At 48.0% G+C, this 18043-nt stretch overlaps 1 protein-coding gene across 3 annotated transcripts in view; it reads left to right on the top strand.

Moving 5' to 3' along the window:
* Positions 1–8627, top strand: part of ZNF341 (zinc finger protein 341) — a 46837-nt gene extending 38210 nt beyond the window's left edge. For all 3 annotated transcript variants that reach the window (XM_023251317.2, XM_045053726.1, XM_023251318.2), the window contains 4 exons: positions 397–529; positions 3501–3612; positions 3869–3939; positions 6078–8627. In XM_023251317.2, the coding sequence (XP_023107085.1) occupies positions 397–529; positions 3501–3612; positions 3869–3939; positions 6078–6607 (846 nt within the window). In that variant the 3' untranslated portion in view covers positions 6608–8627. The remainder of the gene's footprint in view (positions 1–396; positions 530–3500; positions 3613–3868; positions 3940–6077) is intronic.
* The last annotated feature ends 9416 nt before the right edge of the window (positions 8628–18043 follow it).

Raw genomic sequence — 18043 nt, 5'->3', positions numbered from 1 at the left:
CCCCCGTTCATGCTCTGTCTCTCTCTGTCCCAAAAATAAATAAACGTTGAAAAAAAAAAAAAAGATCTGCACATTTAAAAAAAAAAAAAAAAAAAAAAGAAATGTCAGAGAGGGCTTCACAGAAGCAGTGACACCTGAGTTGGGTCTTGAAGGATAAATAAAAATTTGTCAGGCTAAGAGAGAAAGGCCCTCTGGGTAGAAAAAATAGCATGGCAGAAGCTCAGAACATGCATTGTGGGTGAGTAGTGGGAGTCATGAGGTTCTAAGCCTGACACTGGGCCCTGAGCCTGGTGGGAGAATGGTTTCCACAACTGCTGGGAATGAGGGGCCCCTTGAGCTCAGGAGGTGGTGAGGGTTAGTGAGTCAGACCTAACGCCAACTCGTCTCTTCTGCCAGGTGTTTCCTTGTGAGCGCTACCTACGGCGTCATCTGCCCACCCACGGCAGTGGGGGCAGGTTCAAGTGCCAGGTGTGCAAGAAGTTCTTCCGGCGAGAGCACTACCTCAAACTGCATGCTCACATCCACTCAGGTGAGTGCCCTGCCCCCCATCAACTCCTGCCCAGCCCCCCTCCCTCTCTCTTCCCTTTCCCACCCCCCTCTAGCCTTTGCCCCTGTCTTTCTCCAGCCTTCTTCTCCCTCCCCGTCTTGTCCGTCCCCCACTCTCTCTTCATCCCCCTCCCCATCTCCTTTCTGGCCCCCTACCCACCTGCCCTCGCAAGTGAACAAAGGGTTCCCACCAACACTAAGGTAGAGCTGAATCTCTGTAGGCTGGTGGGGAGGACTCTTGGCTCTGCCCCCAACAGCTCACTCAGGCCATTCTGAGCCCCTAGGGGTGGGGGTCCTGTTCTAACTACAGAATTCCCACCCAACCCCCTCTTCTTGGCTCCCCAGTTGAGACACATTGACATTTTTTTTTTTAACTTTTTTTATTAAGTTTATATATTTATTATTTTTGAGAGAAAGCACAAGGGAGAAAGAGAGAGGTAAAGAGAGAGAATTCCAAGCAGAACTCATGGCTGTCAGTGCAGTGGCTCAGTCGGTTAAGCGTCCGACTTCGGCTCACATCATGATCTCATGGTTCGTGAGTTCGAGCCCCGCATCAGGCTGGTTGCTGACAGCTCGGAGCCTGTCAGCTTCAGATTCAGGCTAGTTGCTGAAGCTCAGAACTTCAGATTCAGTGTCTCCCCCATCTCTCTGTCCCTCCCCAACTTGTGCTCTCTTCCTCTCTCTCTCAAAAATAAACATTTAAAATAAATAAGTAAATAAATAAAAACTTTTTTTTAAATAACAAACCTTAAAAAGTGTATGCATTGGTAATTTTGGTAGATATTACCAAATTACTCTGTTTATAGTTTTAAAAATTATTATGCAAGGGGCACCTGGGTAGCTCATTGGGTTAAGCATCTGACTCTTGATTTAGGGTTGGGTCATGATCTCGAGGTTCATGAGATCGAGCCCCATATTGGGCTCTGCCCTGCTGCGGTAGAGCCGGCTTGGGATTCTCTCTGCATCTCTCTCTGCCCCTCCCCACTGTGTGTTCTCTCTCTCTCTCTCTCTCTCTCTCTCTCTCTCTCTCTGCATTAATAAATAAAACATTAAAAAATTTTTGTTCAAAAGTATATGCTTATTTTAAAAATGAAGCAGTATTAAGGGCACCTGGGTGGCTTGATCGGTTAAGCATCTGACGTCAGCTCACGTCATGATTTTACAGTTCGTGAGTTCAAGCCCCGAATCGGGCTCTCTGCTGTCAGCGCACAGCCTGCTTCAGATCCTTTATCCCCCTTTCTCCTGCCCTTCCACTACTTGCATGCACACGCTCTCTCTCTCTCTGTGTCTCTCGGTCTCTCTCTCTCTCAAACAAAACAAAATAAAATAAATGAAGCAGTATAGAAGTACATAAAGTAAAATATTAAGTTCTCCCTTCAAATCCTAATTGTTACTGGTAGTTTGGTGTGTACCCTCCCTCAACTTTCTCCCTGCATATTCTGTGTGTATACAAACACCTATGGCTAGGGCCGTTTGGGAGTATGAGGATTACATTTCTTTTCATTTTTTGTCTTAAGCTGTTCTACAAATTTCTTTCCTTACTTAGCAGTATGGCCAGGAGATCTTTCCAGATCAGGAAACACAGATGGACACTAATCTTTTTAATGACTGCAGAGCATTCCATTATAAGGACCAGAATTTCCTTAATCACCGGGATGGCATTTTTCAAAAGTACTTTATTCATTCCAGAGGGAGAACAGAGAGGAAATAATGGCAGGCAATCCAGACAGCCCAGTAACAGTCCTTTCCCACAGGACAGGTTGTAAGCCCTGATGAGAGCTGTCAGGTGAGAGCTGCTTTCCTCCCCTCCTGCCCCCCCCCCACCAGATTCTTTTGCAGCCGACGAGGAGCCACTTGGGTGGACTCCGCATCACACTGCTGGGCCGGCATCTTAGTTCCCCCAAACACTAGGTGCAGACCGTGACCTTCAGTTTTCTCATCTAGTACTTACCTCATAGTTCATTACAACGATTCCAGTAGATAAGGTATAATTCCCCTCTCTGCCTCAGTGGGCCCCTTTCCGTAAATGCCACAACCATTCACCTGTCACTCAGGCCCACCTTAGACTCGTCCTTGACACCCCTCCCCTCACACCCCACAGTCAATCCATTTGGCAAAGGCTGCCGATTCTGCTTTCCTGACGTTGCCTGTACTGGCTGCTTCCCATGCCTCCACCCCCACCCCTTCACTGTATTTTCTGCATGCAGCTAGAAGGAGACTGTGAAACTCTTAAGTCAGATCGGTCCTCCGTCTGCTCAGCCACTCTGGTGGCTTCTCCTCTTGCTCAGAGTAAAAACCCAGGCCTTCCAGGCCCTCCCTGTTGGGCCAGGCTGTCTCGCTAACCTCCCCTTCTGCCTCATTCTCTCTTCCCTACTCTGTTCCAGCCATACTGGCCTCCCCTGTCTTCAGACATACCACACACTCCCACCTTTCCTTCAGCCTGGGACCCTGACTCTGGTTTCCATCATGGCTTGCTCCCCTCCTACCTCACGTCTCCCTTCTTGTCTCATCAGAAAGGCCTTTTCTTTTCTTTTCTTTTTTTTTTTTAAACTTCAATGTTTATTTATTTATTTATTTATTTTTGAGAGACAGAGATAGAGCATGAGCAGGGGAGGGGCAGACAGAGAGGAAGACACAAAATCTAAAGCAGGCTCCAGGCTCTGAGCTGTCAGCACAGAGCCCAACGTGGGGCTCAAGCCCACAAACCATGAGATCATGACCTGAGCCAAAATCGGACATTTAACTTACTGAGCCACCCAGGCGCCCCAAGCCTTTTCTGACCGCCCTCTCTGAAATAGCTCCCTTCTTCTCCTTGGAAAAACAAAGTCATGAGGAATGGGAAAGGCTGTTTTCTCCCAGGCCACTTTAGAGGAGCTGCTACCCTCTAGTGTGCCCCATATTCGGACTCCATCTCATGGGACTCCCTCCCCCGCCTCCATCTGTGTCTTCTACAGGTGAGAAGCCCTACAAATGCTCAGTGTGCGAGTCTGCGTTCAACCGTAAGGACAAACTGAAGAGACACATGTTGATCCATGAGCCATTCAAGAAATATAAATGCCCCTTCTCGTGAGTAGAAACTGGCATGAGTGGGAGGGGCAGCTTTACCCAGCAGTGGGACACAAAAACGTCAGGGCTGAGTTTCTGAAGGCCCTCTCTCCTTTTTCCTGCTGTGGGCCTGGCCTGCCTACCTATTCCCCACTCTGCTTCCCAGCCTGGCCCTTTGGGTAAACAGGAAGTCCCTCATGCCCTGCACTAGCACAGAGGCCAGCAAGAGAGTCCTGAGTTTGGTGAGATTCCTCTGACCAGTGGTTTTGGGTTCTAGGACACACACGGGCTGCAGTAAAGAGTTCAATCGGCCGGACAAACTGAAGGCTCATATCCTCTCCCACTCTGGTAAGTGACTCCTGGACCTATCAACAGGGTCTGGTTCAGCTCAAAGTCCCTGGGGCAGGCCCTCTGGAAACAGCAGGCACATCCCATGTGGATTTTTTTTTTTTTAACGTTTTATTTATTTTTGAGACAGGGAGAGACAGAGCATGAACAGGGGAGGGCAGGGGAGGATCAGAGAGAAGGAGACACAGAATCTGAAACAGGCTCCAGGCTCTGAGCTGTCAGCACAGAGCCCAACGTGGGGCTCGAACTCACAGACCGTGAGATCATGACCTGAGCCGAAGTCGGCTGCTTAACCGACTGAGCCACCCAGGCGCCCCTCCCATGTGGCTTTTAATCACTGCCTGGTATATTCCAGCCAACAGACTTTTGCTCGTGTGAGCCATGAACCAGGCCTGCATTAGGGACCTCAGGGTCCTACAGAGGTGAGTCAGATACACTCCCCTGGGCTGAGGGGAAGCTGACCTAAGAGGAGATAGCTCATAAATCAGAGAGTTGCCCAGTGTGATAGAGGTGTGGATCAGGTGTGGAGGGAGATCAGATTCCAGCTGGCTCCAAGACACGGCCAGGAAGGCTCCTTGGTACCCTCAGCAGAGCGGGGCAGGTGGGGTGTGGAGCAAAGGTCTTCACCCCGCTCCTTGGTTTCCCAGGGGCTCCATGGCTCTTCCTTGGGTGCTGCTGCATCCCCAGAGCAGCTTGGCTGTCTTTCCACATACCGTTTGAGCTAGAACATGGTTTCTTGGCACTATTGATATTTTGTACTGGCTGATGCTGTATGAGGGGGCTGCCATGTGCATTATAGGATGTTTAGCAATATACTAGCCTCTACCCTCTAGATGTCAGTGGCTTCTTCCCTACAGTTAGGACAACCACAAATGTCTCCAGGGGACAAAAGTCTCCTGGACGGTAAAATTGCCCCTGGTTAAGAATCATGGGTTTAAAGAAAGGATTTAGTTGCTAAAGATAGTTTGAAAACTGAGAGCGTAGATTTGAGCACTTTGCACACAGATGGCCTGAGTTTGATGTTTAGCACTACCACTGTCCTGCTGTGTTGCCTCATGCAAGTCTCTGCCCCTCTCTGAGCCTTCATCCGAGGGAGGCTGAGGAGAGCATGGCTCAGGCTGAGTGTGGGCTGGACTTGCCTTCATGGTGGATACGGAGGCACCAGTGATTCATTGAGTGAGTGACTATTGAGAACTTATCACATGTCAGACTCTGGAGGTGACATGGGGGAATCAGATGGGCAGATCCCCACCCTGCCCTCCTGGGGAAGCTTAGCATTCAGTGGCAAAGATTGAAAATGAACAACAAACAAATAAGTATGTTACAGAGAAGTATGCAGACTACAAAGACAGGAATAAACAGTGAGGGGGCAGAGAAAGATATGAGGCAGGTATCAGGGACAGTCTCCTGGAGGAGGTGACATGAGAGCTGTCTTAAGGGATGAGAAAAGCCAGGAAATAGCTTCCAGAAGGAGGGAACAAGTCCAAAATCTTGAGGCAGAGAAAGGACTGGGGGTGTTTAAGACCAGGAGAGGTGAGTGGGAGTATGGAGCTCAGAGAACAAGTGGGGGGAAGGAGGGAATGGGGCTGAGAGGTGAAGGGAGTAGTCAGACTGCACAGGGCTTTGTGGGGAACTTGGCAAATCACTGGAAGGGTCAGAGCAGAGAATGTCACAATCCTCTGTGTATTTCATGAAGCCATTTCTAGCTGCCCTGTGGGGATGGTCTGAGGGGGCCAGGGTGAGACGGACCAGAGAGGAAAGAGATGATGGTGACCTGGCTAAGTTAGCTAAGGTTTGGGGGCTGAACATCCTATTCCAGGCAGAGGGAAGCAGCAAGTGCAAAGGCCCAGAGGCAGGAGCCAGCTCAGTGCCCTGAGGAAGGCATGTGTGGCTGGCCGCAAGTCAGTGACTGGAAGAAGCGGGGACATGAGACTGACAGGAGAGCAGGGGCCCAGATCGCACACACGCTCAGCTGGGAGAAGTGGGGAGATGAGACTGGCAGGGAGCAGGGCCCAGATCACGCACGCGCTCAGAGGACAAGCCGAGAGACTGGGTTTTATTCCAAGTGCAGAGGTGCGGTTGCAAAATAAGGGGTCTGAGTGCCTCTCTCTGACTTTGCCCCCCTCCCCCCACCCCAGGCATGAAGCTCCACAAGTGCGCCCTGTGCAGCAAGTCCTTCAGCCGCCGTGCCCACCTCGCGGAGCACCAGCGCGCCCACACGGGCAACTACAAGTTCCGCTGTGCTGGCTGTGCCAAGGGCTTTTCCCGACACAAATACCTCAAGGATCACCGCTGCCGCCTTGGCCCCCAAAAGGACAAGGACCTGCAAGCACGGCGGCCCTCCCGGAGGAGGGCGGCCCCCCGCAGCGGCAGCAGTGGTGGGCGCAAGGTGGTGACCCCCCTGTCTGACCCGCTGGGGCTGGAGGAACTGAAAGACACAGGGGCTGGGCCTGTGCCGGAGGCTGCCCCAGGCAAGCCGCCCTTCTCAGAGCCAGATGCAGTGCTGTCCATCGTAGTGGGTGGCACGGTGGGTGGCGAGCCTGAGCTGGTAGTGCCTGGGCATGCCGAGAGCCTGGGCTCCAACCTGGCGCTGGCGGAGCTGCAGGCAGGGACTGAGGGCCCATGTGCCATGCTCGCTGTGCCTGTGTACATCCAGGCCTCAGAGTGATGGACCCGGGGGGTTTGCTCCCAGAGCCTGGCCTCATGCTCACCTTTGGGTCCAGACGTCAGGGGCCAGCTAGAGATTCTTTCCAACGGAAGTGAGCCATGGGCTGAAATCCTTTTGGAGTGTCATGTATAAACCCTGGCCTGTGGCCAGCCTGCCATGGCCCCAATTCTGCTGGAGAGCCCTGAAGCATTCTGGAATCTGAGGCAGGGCTGCCTACAGCTTCCAGGTCAGGGCAGTGGAGAGAAGAGAGATGGCCGAGCTGAGCAACCCCCAGGGTCTGGCTGGTCCAGGCTGGTGTCGGCCCACCTAAGAGAGAAGACAGGGTGGTCCTGCCCGCCCCTCCTCCAGGCTGTCTTGGTGTGGCCTTTAGTCAAGCTGCTCTTCTGGAGGCCTGAGATTGTTAGAGCCCTGATCTGCTGGACCTTTTCATACACAGTCCCTTACGATACCCCCAGGTGACTCTGTGATGTAGGCATTTAGGCGGCACTCAAGTGTCATTGTTAGAGTGCAGCTATCAGCCAGTTTTGGCTTCACATCTAAGCACTGCTGCTCACTTGCTGTGTGACCTTGGGTAAGTCACTTTACCTCTCTGAGCCCTGTATTTCTCACCTGTACAGTGGGGGGTGGGTATGACAGTTCAACTCCATAGGGCTGTCGTGGGGTCCAGTATGATGAAACGTGCAGAGGACTTGGCATAATGCTTGGCACTTGAAAAGTGCTCATTAAATGTTTTTATCAAAATGTGTACCCAATGGCTCAGGCCCGAGCCTTGGGAGTTTCTGCCCCTGGGTGGCAGCACTCCCTCCTCCAAAGTGTGTGGCGGCTGAGAGGTCCCATGGCCCCTTGCACACAGCTGTGCTGCCCTGTTAGCCATGGAGAGGTTTGGTGCTCCCGGAATGGTTATTTCAGAGCATGGCCATGGAAGAGGTTTTAACTCACTTTTGAAAATGCAGGATCCTGGGCCTTGCCCCAAACGCTACTGCATCAGAAGCTCTGATCAGAGCCAGAAGTCCATCTCAAGCAGGCCTCTAGAATCTGTAGTTGCCCCCACCTCCAGCACTCTCTCCGCCTCCCCAGCTAGTCCAGAGGAGGAGTGAATCAGGGAGGCAGGGAAGAGAAAGGGGACCTTGACCAGTGTTTCCTCATTTATATCCGCAACCACCCTGCTGGACCACACTGGTCAGTTACAGGAGAGGAAACGGGCTGGAGAAGGGATAGGGTGGGGCGTGGCAGGGCTGTCAGGCTCAGTTTGATGACTCAGTTTCCTCGAAGGCTGGTACGTCCCTCAGACATCTGTGCTGGGGCTGTGGGCTGGAGCTGAGAGCAAGCCCATCTTCCCCTCAGGAAGGGTGTGATGCAGGAGGAACAGCAAGTGAGGAAGTGGCACACAGCTGAGGCAGTGAGAACTGTAAGCCCACCCAGCCTTCAGGGCCAGAGGAAGGACTGGCGAGGACTGAAGATCTGTCCAGGGGAGGTCACATTTGAGCTGGTCCTTGACACAAAATGTTTTGATGGATGGATAAAGGGGGGAAGGCATGCCAGGGAGAGTGAGCCATGAGCAAAGCCTTCGAGGTATAATTCTGGGGCTAATGCAAGGTCCAGGGTGGCCAGAGATTTAGCGGTAGTAGGTAGATCATGACAATTGCTAATATGCTTCAAGCTTCCACCTGATGGACACTTCCACATGATAGATACACAGCACTTCAGCCCCATCGGGTGGAAATTGTAACTTATTTTACAAATGAGGAAACAGACACAGAGCTCCTCGCCCAAGTTCACACAGCTAGTCAGTCACAGAGCTGGGATTCAGGCAGGAATGGCCTGCCTCCATGTGCTGTTAGCCACTTTGCTCTATTGAAATAGGAGTTGATGTCGAATCAGAGATACTCTTGGTTAAAGAATTTGGATTTTATTCTCTACAAAGTGGAGGAGTCATGGGAGACATTAAACATTTTTAACAATCGTGACATTAAAATGTTAAAAATCACATCTCCATCCTAATACAACTGTTTAAGTTATATTTCTGTCTCTGCCTATCAGTATACACACACGTGAACATTTACCAATAATCGTGAAGACTAATGTTGACTAGGTACCTGTGCCATGCCTGACATGTCCTAAGCACTTTGAGGTGGGTGCTACTTCTAATTCCATTTTATGGCCGAGATGAGGCAAAAGGCACAGGGAGGTTAAGCAGCTCCAAATCACACAACAGTAAGTGGCAGAGCCAGGCCACAGACCAAGGGACATATTGGGGCACCTGGGTGGCTCAGTCGGCTATGCATCTAACTCTTGGTTTCCGCTCAGGTCATAATCTCACAATTAGTGGGTTCGAGCCTCATGTCATTATCAGCGTGGAGCCTGTTTGGGATTCTCTCTCCCTGCTCTCTCTCAGCCCCTCCCCTGCTCTCTCGCTCTCTCTCTTTCTCGAAGTAAATAAATAAACATTAAAAAAAAGAACGAGGAAAATATCAAGTCCTAATATTTATTTATTTTTTTAATTTTTTTTAAATTAAAAAAAAAAATTTTTTTTTAACGTTTATTTATTTTTGAGACAGAGAGAGACAGAGCATGAACGGGGGAGGGTCAGAGAGAGAGGGAGACACAGAATCTGAAACAGGCTCCAGGCTCTGAGCTGTCAGCACAGAGTCCGACGCGGGGCTCGAACTCCCAGACCGTGAGATCGTGACCTGAGCCGAAGTCGGCCGCTTAACCGACTGAGCCACCCGGGCGTCCCAAGTCCTAATATTTAATTGATGCACAGTTGGACTGCAAGGGAGGAAGCTGGACCATAATAACTAAATCCCTCCTAGGTAGACAGATGGGATGACTGAGGCCTAGAAAGGGGAAGGCCCTTGCTCAAGGGCCTTGCTAAGTTGACAACAGAGCTGCTCCAGGACCCCAGAGTCCCTCATAGACCTCCAAGATGCTGGGAGAATGAAGTGTAAAGAGGGTCTGTCCTGAGCATCCAGAGTCCCACAGATTTTGACATTAAGCAGAGCTAGGTTTGAATCCTGACTCTGCCCCTTCCCAGCTGTGTGACTGTGGCAAGTCACTTCACTTCTCTGAACCTCAGTGGCCTCATATGTCAAGTGGGGAGAATAATAGTACCTACCCAACAAGGTTATTAGAATTCAGAGGGAAGGGGCACCTGGGTGGCTCAGTGGGTTAAGCATCTGACTTCAGCACAGGCTATGATCTCAGGGTTCGTGACTCCGATCCCCGCATCGGGCTCACTGCTGTCAGCACGGAGCCCACTTCGGATCCTCTGTCCCCCTCTGTCTCTGCCCTTCTCCCCACTTGCGCTCGGTTGCTCTCTCAAAATAAATAGATAAATTTAAAAAATGTGAAAAGAAAATATTTTTTAAAAATTGGGAGATTTCATATAAAAATCTGGATTCTGACTTCTGTTGAAAATTAGGATGTCTGGGGACACGTGGGTGGGTCAGTTGGTTGAGTGCCTGACTTCGGCTCAGGTCATGATGTCACATTTCTTGAGTTCGAGCCCCACATCAGGCTCACTGCTGTCAGCCTGTCAGTGCAGAGCCCTCTTCGGATCCTTTGTCCCCCTTTCTCTGCCCCTCCCTTGCTTGCACTCTCCCGAAAATAAACATATTAAAAAAAAAAAATTAGGCAGGGAGACAGCAGTCAGGTGGAGCTGAGCTAGCAGCCCCTTTAAATGGGTACATACATTCTGGATGCCACAGTTCCTGTTTTTCTCTACTGTCTCCCTGATGTTGCAGCTGGGTGTCAGTTGCTACTTGCCATACTTGTGTTGATTTGTTTTAGAGTAGAGACATAATTCTAATTTCCCATGTCTTTCAAGAGTAGGAGAACAAGATGGCCAGAGAGGGTCACATGATATTTTTTATGTTCCTGACCTCCTCAATCATCTTACTGTCTGGACCTGAGGTATACGACTTGAAGAACCCTATAAATAGTGCTTTGTTTTCTCCCTTCCACTTCTAGTCCTCTATTTGCCTCTAAGCTAGCTGGCCTCAGTTTCTCTTTCAATAAACGTGGGGAATTGAGTCATAGCTAACTTTACTGTCCACTAAGTGCCCAACCTTGTGCTCTGTGTCTTATTTACATGTCACTGAGTCCTCAAGACACCCCTTGGAAGCAAGCTCTCTTATAATGCCCAGTTTATATATGGGGAAACCGAGACTCACTCAGAGAGGTGAGTCTCTGCCCAAAGACTCAGCTAGAATGTGTGGAGCTGGGCTTCAAACCCAGGGCTGACAGACTCCAAAGTTCCTATCTTGTCTTAGGATGGCTAAAGCTCTCACCAGCTCTGATAGGCCAGTATTTGGGGCTTTTTTTTTAAATCACTCCTCCAAAGCTCCAACCACTTTTCATCTCCCCCATCGCTACCCTGTCCAGGCTGCAAGCCTCTTTTGCATGGATGATTGCATCAGCCTTCTCTTTGATCTCCCTGCTTTCTCTCTCTCTCTACACCATGATCCATTCTCTTGACAGCAGCCCAAGAGATCTTTCTAGAGCCTCAATCAGATTATGCCAGTTTCCTGTTTAAAACTCTAGTGGCTTCCAATATCTCCCAGAATGAAATCTAAAGTTTTCCTGGTAGATTTCACGATTCTACATGATACGGCCCGTGTCTCCTACCACTCTTTTCTTCTCTCATTCTACTCCAGCCATACTTGCCCTCTTGCTGCTTTTCCATCATGTAAATTAGTTCCTGCCTCAGGGCCTTTGTCCTTGCTGTTCCCTCTGTCTAGAATGCCCTTACCCCAGATTTTCCTATGGCTGGCCCCCTCCCTCTATTAACCTTTGTCCAAAAGTTATTTCCTCAGGCTTTCCCTGGCCAATCTGTCTAAAATAGCCCCCACCCTACCCCCATCACACTTTAGTCCCTTACTCTTCTTTTTTATCCGTCATCCTTGACACTATATTAGATATTTCTCTTTTTTTTTTTTTAAGATTTTATTTTTAAGTAATCTCTACAACTCAACATGGGCGCTCAAACTCACACCCCTGAGATCAAGGGTCACGTGCTGCACTGACTGAGCCAGGCAGGTGCCCCTAGACATTTCTTTATTGTCAATTCCCCTCATTAAAAACCAAAAGTTCCACAAGGGCAAGGACTTTTCTCTGTTTTGTTCACTGTTACATCTATGGTGCCTAGAACTGCTCAGGAATTGCTCGATCAATATTTATTGAATAAACCAACAACAGCACTTTGAGGAAACAAGACCCACTCTACCACCCCTCCTCCCGTTCCATGGAGGCCAAGGGTAAGTTTCCCTCAGTAAGCATCTGCCATGTAGGCTAACCCAATGCACTGTAAAGCCCCATTTTCCTTTGTTTTAAGAGGAAGCCGAGACCATCTGGGACAAATGACAGTGGTTTGGAAATCTCAGTTGACACAGCAGGTATCTGGTGTGACCCAGCAGAACCAGTTGGACCAGTTCTGTCTCCCTTGGGAAGGCTGGAGTGGAGGTGGCAGCTGCAGGTGTTCCCAACCCCCCAAAGCTGCCAGCAAATGCTCCCACGGATTCTCAGGTCCTGTAGGGTGGGAGCAGAAAGCCCAGCAGGTTCCACCCCAGGGTTGGGGGTGAACCCCTGCTCACCAAGGATGGCTTATGGGTGGTCAGGCACAGAATCCTGAGGCCAGGGGCTGAGGCCCAACTTCAGGGCCTTGAGCCCTTTGTAGAATCCTGGAGAATAAAATGAGGCACAGAGAGGGAAGGGGTCTTGTCCAAGGTCTCATAGCAAGGCTAAATCCAAATCTAGTTCTCCTGCCCCCCAAGTCACTGCTCCCTCAGCCCACTCATGTATTCATTTCACAAATGTTTTTATTAAGTGCCTGCTATATGCTAGGCATACTTCTAGGCATTGACAACACATTATGAGCCAAACAAATAATGATCTGTGGAAGAAGCAGATGATAAATAAACAGCAAAAAAGCAAATTATATAATACGTTAGAAGGTGATAAGTACTATAGAAAAAAAAGAAAAAGCGGAGGAGAGTAGAATGTGAGTTTAGGGTGGGGTGCATGTTGCAGCATTGTATGGGGTGGCCTGAAAAGCCTTTCAGAAGGAAGCATTTGACCCTCTAGGGCACAGAGCCTGTTGCATGGCCTACACATGCTTGGATGAAGAGGTATGGAGTAGGCAGGCCCTGGAACCTACCATTAACTCAAGGGCAGGGGCCCTTCCAGAGCAGTCTCCACCCCCGCTCCCCACTTGCCTCTCTCAGGTTCTGCTGGGTCTCTCCTACCCCTACTGCTAACTTTGCCCTGTTCCCAGGGAGGTCATTCATACCTGCTCCCGGGCTCATCACACTTCATTTATTTGTGTTTATTTGTGCATCTCTATCCATTCATTCATTTGGATGAAGGCAGTGTAGAACAGAGAGGTTAAGGAGGTTGTGGTTACAGTAAGACTCTCAGCTTTGCCCCCACAAGCTGTGTGACCTTGGGCAAGCTGTTCAACTTCTGTTTCCCCAGTACTTAATAATATAAAATGGGGACAATGATAATGCCCACTTCATGCAGGTGTGCAGGCTAGATGAGGTAATGGATGTAAACGCTCAGCTCAGTGTCTTGCTTAGCATGAAGTACTCAATAAAGATTTCCGATTGTTTGCTGGGAGTTCAAATGCCAGCCACGTCACTTAATAATGGTATTGATGAGAGAGCATGAGGCAAGTCGAGGGGCAAAGCACAAGCTAGCAACACCTCCCACCCCCTGCCCCAGGTGGGATCTTGTGATATTCCTCAGACACTCCCAGCTACCCAAGAACAAAGGAAAGGGGTTTAAGTGCTTGCTATGGTAATGTGGGAAACTAAGGCAAATGAAAAATTAAATTCCCTTACTGCCTATAGCCCATTCATTGACAAGTCCTTGAAACCAGCAGAGTGATCTCCCTCTAGGAGCTCAGCTGCCTTCGACATGACATTTTGCTAGGGGCAAAAGAGAACCTTGGCTTAACATTGTCCCAACCTCGAGGATCCAGTCAGTCTACCTCCTTTATCTCAACTGCCCCAGGATATATGCTGGCAATCATGCTCCAAGCTTATGGCCCCCCATATGCATTTGAGGGGTCTCATGACTGAGGTTTTATTAAAGGGTGATAAATGGTGTTTCCCTAACAACAGCTAGCCCCTGGAAACCTTGCTTCCAAAATTCCTTAGAGACATCCTCTTTCCCTGACCCCCTCCCAACCTGAGGGTATATAATGAGTTACCCATCACAACCCCAGTGCAGCTCTTCCTGCCCATGGGTCCTGTCCCCGTGCTTTAATAAAATCACCATTTTTGCACCAAAGATGTCTTCAAGAATTCTTTCTTGGCCATCGGCTCCAAACCCCATGAATCCCGCCCCCCCTCTCATCACCACAAAACTTCATCAGTATGACTGTGGGCAAGTCATTCAAACTCTCTAAACTTCTGTTTCCTCGGCTATAATCTGTACCTACTTCATAGGGCTATAGTCAGATAACTAATGAGATATTCTTTGTCAGCCATCTGACTCAAAGTGAGGGTCCATAGATGTCAGTAATTAATTATTATTCCTGTTGTTACTATTATTGTTTATTTTATAAATGTGTATTGGGTGCATATTCTATGCCAGGCCCTTTACCTATGTTCTTATTGAATCCTCAAAATGGCCCGGTAAGGAAGATAGTGTCTCTCACAGTTGGGAAACCTTGTGTGGGATGGCACACCTTGCCACATGGCTGAATGGCAGAGCCTCAGTTCTAATCTGGGTTTGTGTGGTGGGCAGCAAAACATGTTTTCCTGTCATGACTTCAGCACACTTTTTTTGAAAATAAAATTCACATAACAAAATTCACCAATTTAACTATTTTAACATATACAATTTAGTGCCTTTTGATTGGGTTGTTTGTCTTAAAAAAAACTTCTTTTAAACGTGTATTTTGAGACAGAGAGAGAGAAAGCAGGGGAGGGGCAGAGAGAGAGAGAGAGAGGGAAAGGGAGAGAGAATCCCAAGCAGGCTCCACACTGTCAGGGCTGAGCTTGACAGGGGGCTTGATCTCACAGACCATGATATCATGACCTGAGCCAAGAGTCAGACACTTAACCGGCTGAGCCACCCAGGTGCCCCTTGTCTTTTTGTTTTTTGAGTTGTAAGAGGGTTTTTAAATATAAGTATATTCTGCGGGCACCTGGGTGGCTCAGTCAGTTGAGCGGCTGACTCTTGATTTTGGTTCGGGTCACGATCTCGCAGTTCATGGGTTAGAGCCCCACTTTGGGCTCTGCACTGACAGAGTGGAGCCTGCTTGGAATTCTCTTCTCCCTCTCTCTCTGTCCCTCCCCGCCACCCCCCCACGCTCTCTCAAAATAAATAAACATTTTTTTAAAAATAAAAAAATCTAGATTCTGTGTCTCCCTCTCTCTCTCTCTGTCCCACCCCCCTGCTTGTGCTCTATCTCTGTCTCTCGAAAATAAACAAATGTTGGGGCACCTGGGTGGCTCAGTCGGTTAAGTGTCCGACTTTGGCTTAGGTCATGATCTTGCGGTCCGTGAGTTCGAGCCCCGCTTCGGGCTCTGTGCTGACAGCTCAGAGCCTGAAGCCTGCTTCGGAATCTGTGTCTCCCTCTCTCTCTCTGCCCCTTCCCTGTTCATGCTCTGTCTCTCTCTTTCTGTCTCAGAAATAAATAAACGTAAAAAATTTAAAACAAAAGAAAATAAATGTTTAAAATAAATAAGTAAAAATTAAAATTAAAAATCTATACTCTGAATGTTAACCCCTTGTCAGGTATAGGATTTGCCATTATTTTCTCCCATTTCATGGGATGTCTTTTCACTTTTATTTATTTATTTATTTATTGAGAGAGAGAGAGAGAGAGAGAGAGAGAGAGAGAGAGAGAGAGAAAACGTGTTGAGTGGGGGAGAGGGGCAGAGGGAAAGAGAGAATCCCAACTCAGGGCTCGATCCCACGACCCTGGGATCATGACCTGAGCCAAAATCAAGAGTCAGATGCTCCACCAACTGAGCCACCCTGGCGCCCCATTTCATAGATGTTCTTTATCAGATTGAGCAGCTCTTTTCTATTCCTACTTTGTTGAGTGTTTTTTTTTTTTTTTATCAGGAAAGGGTGTTGGATGTACTCTGTTTTTTACAGTTAAAAATCAGCAAATTCTAGGGGTGCCTGGGTGGCTTAGTTAAGCGGCAGACTTCAGCTCAGGTCATGATCTCAAAGTTGGTGGGTTCAAGCCCCGTGTCAGGCTCTGTGCTGACAGCTCAGAGCCTGGAGCCTGCTTCAGATTCTGTGTCTCCCTCTCTCTGACCCTCCCCCGTTCATGCTCTGTCTCTCTCTGTCTCAAAAAAAAAAAGTAATAAACATTAAAAAAATAAATAAACAGTAAGCAGTAGATGGTATAGTAATGCTTATTTCTTGGGGCTTTGGTGGATGCAGATGAGATTTTGTAAGTGAGAGTACTTTGCAAATTAATAAAAACTGTATGCTTCTATTGCTGCTCTTACCAGACAAGTTTTAAAAATGGCAATATATTTAGTAAAGTACATAAGATATGTGAAGGGCAGTTATCTTCATTATGAAGACAGGTTAATTTGTATACAGGCAGGTGAACACCACTGGATCTTGATATAAAACCTGTCCAGCACCCCACAAATATCATTCTGCCTGGTCTGTACCATACCTGACGGTAACCACTATTCTAACACCTATCGCCATAGATTAGTTTTGCCTGGTTTTGAACTCTGTATAAATTGAATCATACAGACTTGAGTCTGATTTCTGTCACTCAACCTAATATCTGCAAATCATCCGTTGTTGCATGTAATGATAGGTCACTCTTTTCACATAATTTTTAAAACTTATTTATTTATTTAGAGAGAGAAAGAGAGAGAGAAAGAGAGAGGGAAGGGCAGAGAGAAGGAGAGAGAGAGAGAGAGAGAGAGAGAGAGAGAGAGAGAGAGAGAGAGAATATCCCAAGTAGGCTCTGTGCTGTCAACACAGAACCCGATGTGAGGCTTGAATTCACCATCGATGAGATTACGACCTGAGCCAATATCAACAAACGCTTAAACGACTGAGCCACCCAGACACCCCTTTCACATAATTTTTCGCACCAGTCAGTCATGGCTTGAAAAGGCTGTGCATTTGCCCAAGAGACCAGAAAAAATGAATTCCAGGAAAACCCCGGGCTCTCCTGTGTTGAGTCAGCCCACCCTATGAATTTCTACCAAGGCAGTTGGATTCTCAGCCAGGATCGCAGCTACCTTGCCCAAATATCACCACTTCCTATCCCACACTCCAGGTAGACATCACAAATAGATCTCAGCACATTTTTCAGGGAGTCCTGATGCAGCCTCAGAATTCTTCTCAATCCAGCAATCTGAGCACCCTACACCAATTGACTGGGGTTGGTACTCAAGATAAAATCGAAATGTTCTGTTACTATATCCCTAAGATGTTTTTCTAGGCTCCAGTTATGACATGAGGGCTTCTGCTATCACCCTCAGTTTATCCCACAGCAATATAAGACATTGATGGTGGTAAGGCCTATAGTGTCTCCTGCTCATATATTCATTGAGTCATGGCTCAAAGCCAGCAAGTCTTTTGCTACCTGTATGCCTGATTGCAGCATGACTTAGGTGAGAGGGGAGGAAATAAATTGCTTAAGTATGGAGGGGTTGCTGTAGCCACGAGGAGGCGCTAATGAAGCCTCCTTATTGATATTTTTGTATTTTGATAAAAGCTTGCAATATCTCAATTACAAAACAAGCACAAGTGTGACTTATGTTTCATAATTTATGCAGCTGTGATTCTTGACAGTTCTGGCATGTCTCTCACATTTGAAAAATTCCTTCCAACCTGGAAAGTTGGGTGAAATAAACTTTCCCATCCTCTGGAAATGGTTCCCTGTGTACGTAGGCTGGGACTGTGGCTGATTACAATAAGAACAACAACATCTGAGGTATTAAAAAAATTTTCTTTTTAATGTGAGGTAGGTTTTTATCTACATGTAGATCATAGTCTGGGAAGGAGACAAGACTTGTATGTGAAATAATAGAGAAAATTTTCAGTTAAACTTTCATTTATTTGAAACTCTCTTCAAAACAACTTCACATTTTTGGAAGATCCAGAAAGGGATAAAAAAGCACTTTGAGAAGCTATGTTTTTTCTTTATTGGAGAGCACTTCAGACCCTCACTCAGAACTGGTTTACCCTTTGATTTCATACAAGGCTAAGTGACAAGTAACAAGACTTCCAAATAAAAGATTGGAAGCAGCAAATTAGAATGCTGGCTTAGGGTAGGTATTGGCCACTAGATGCTGCCTCACTGCTAATGGATGGAGAGTGATTTTTTTTTTTTTTTGAGGGAGAGAGAGAGAGAGAAAGAGAGAGAGACCATGAGCAGGGGAGGGTCAGAGAGAGGGAGAGAGAGAATCTCAAGCAGGCTCCTAGTTGCCAGCGCAGAAC

Source organism: Felis catus, chromosome A3 (genome assembly GCF_018350175.1).
Source record: "Felis catus isolate Fca126 chromosome A3, F.catus_Fca126_mat1.0, whole genome shotgun sequence".
NCBI lineage: Eukaryota > Metazoa > Chordata > Mammalia > Carnivora > Felidae > Felis > Felis catus.
Note: the sequence above shows the minus strand (reverse complement) of the source record. Positions and strands in the feature narration are given on the sequence as shown.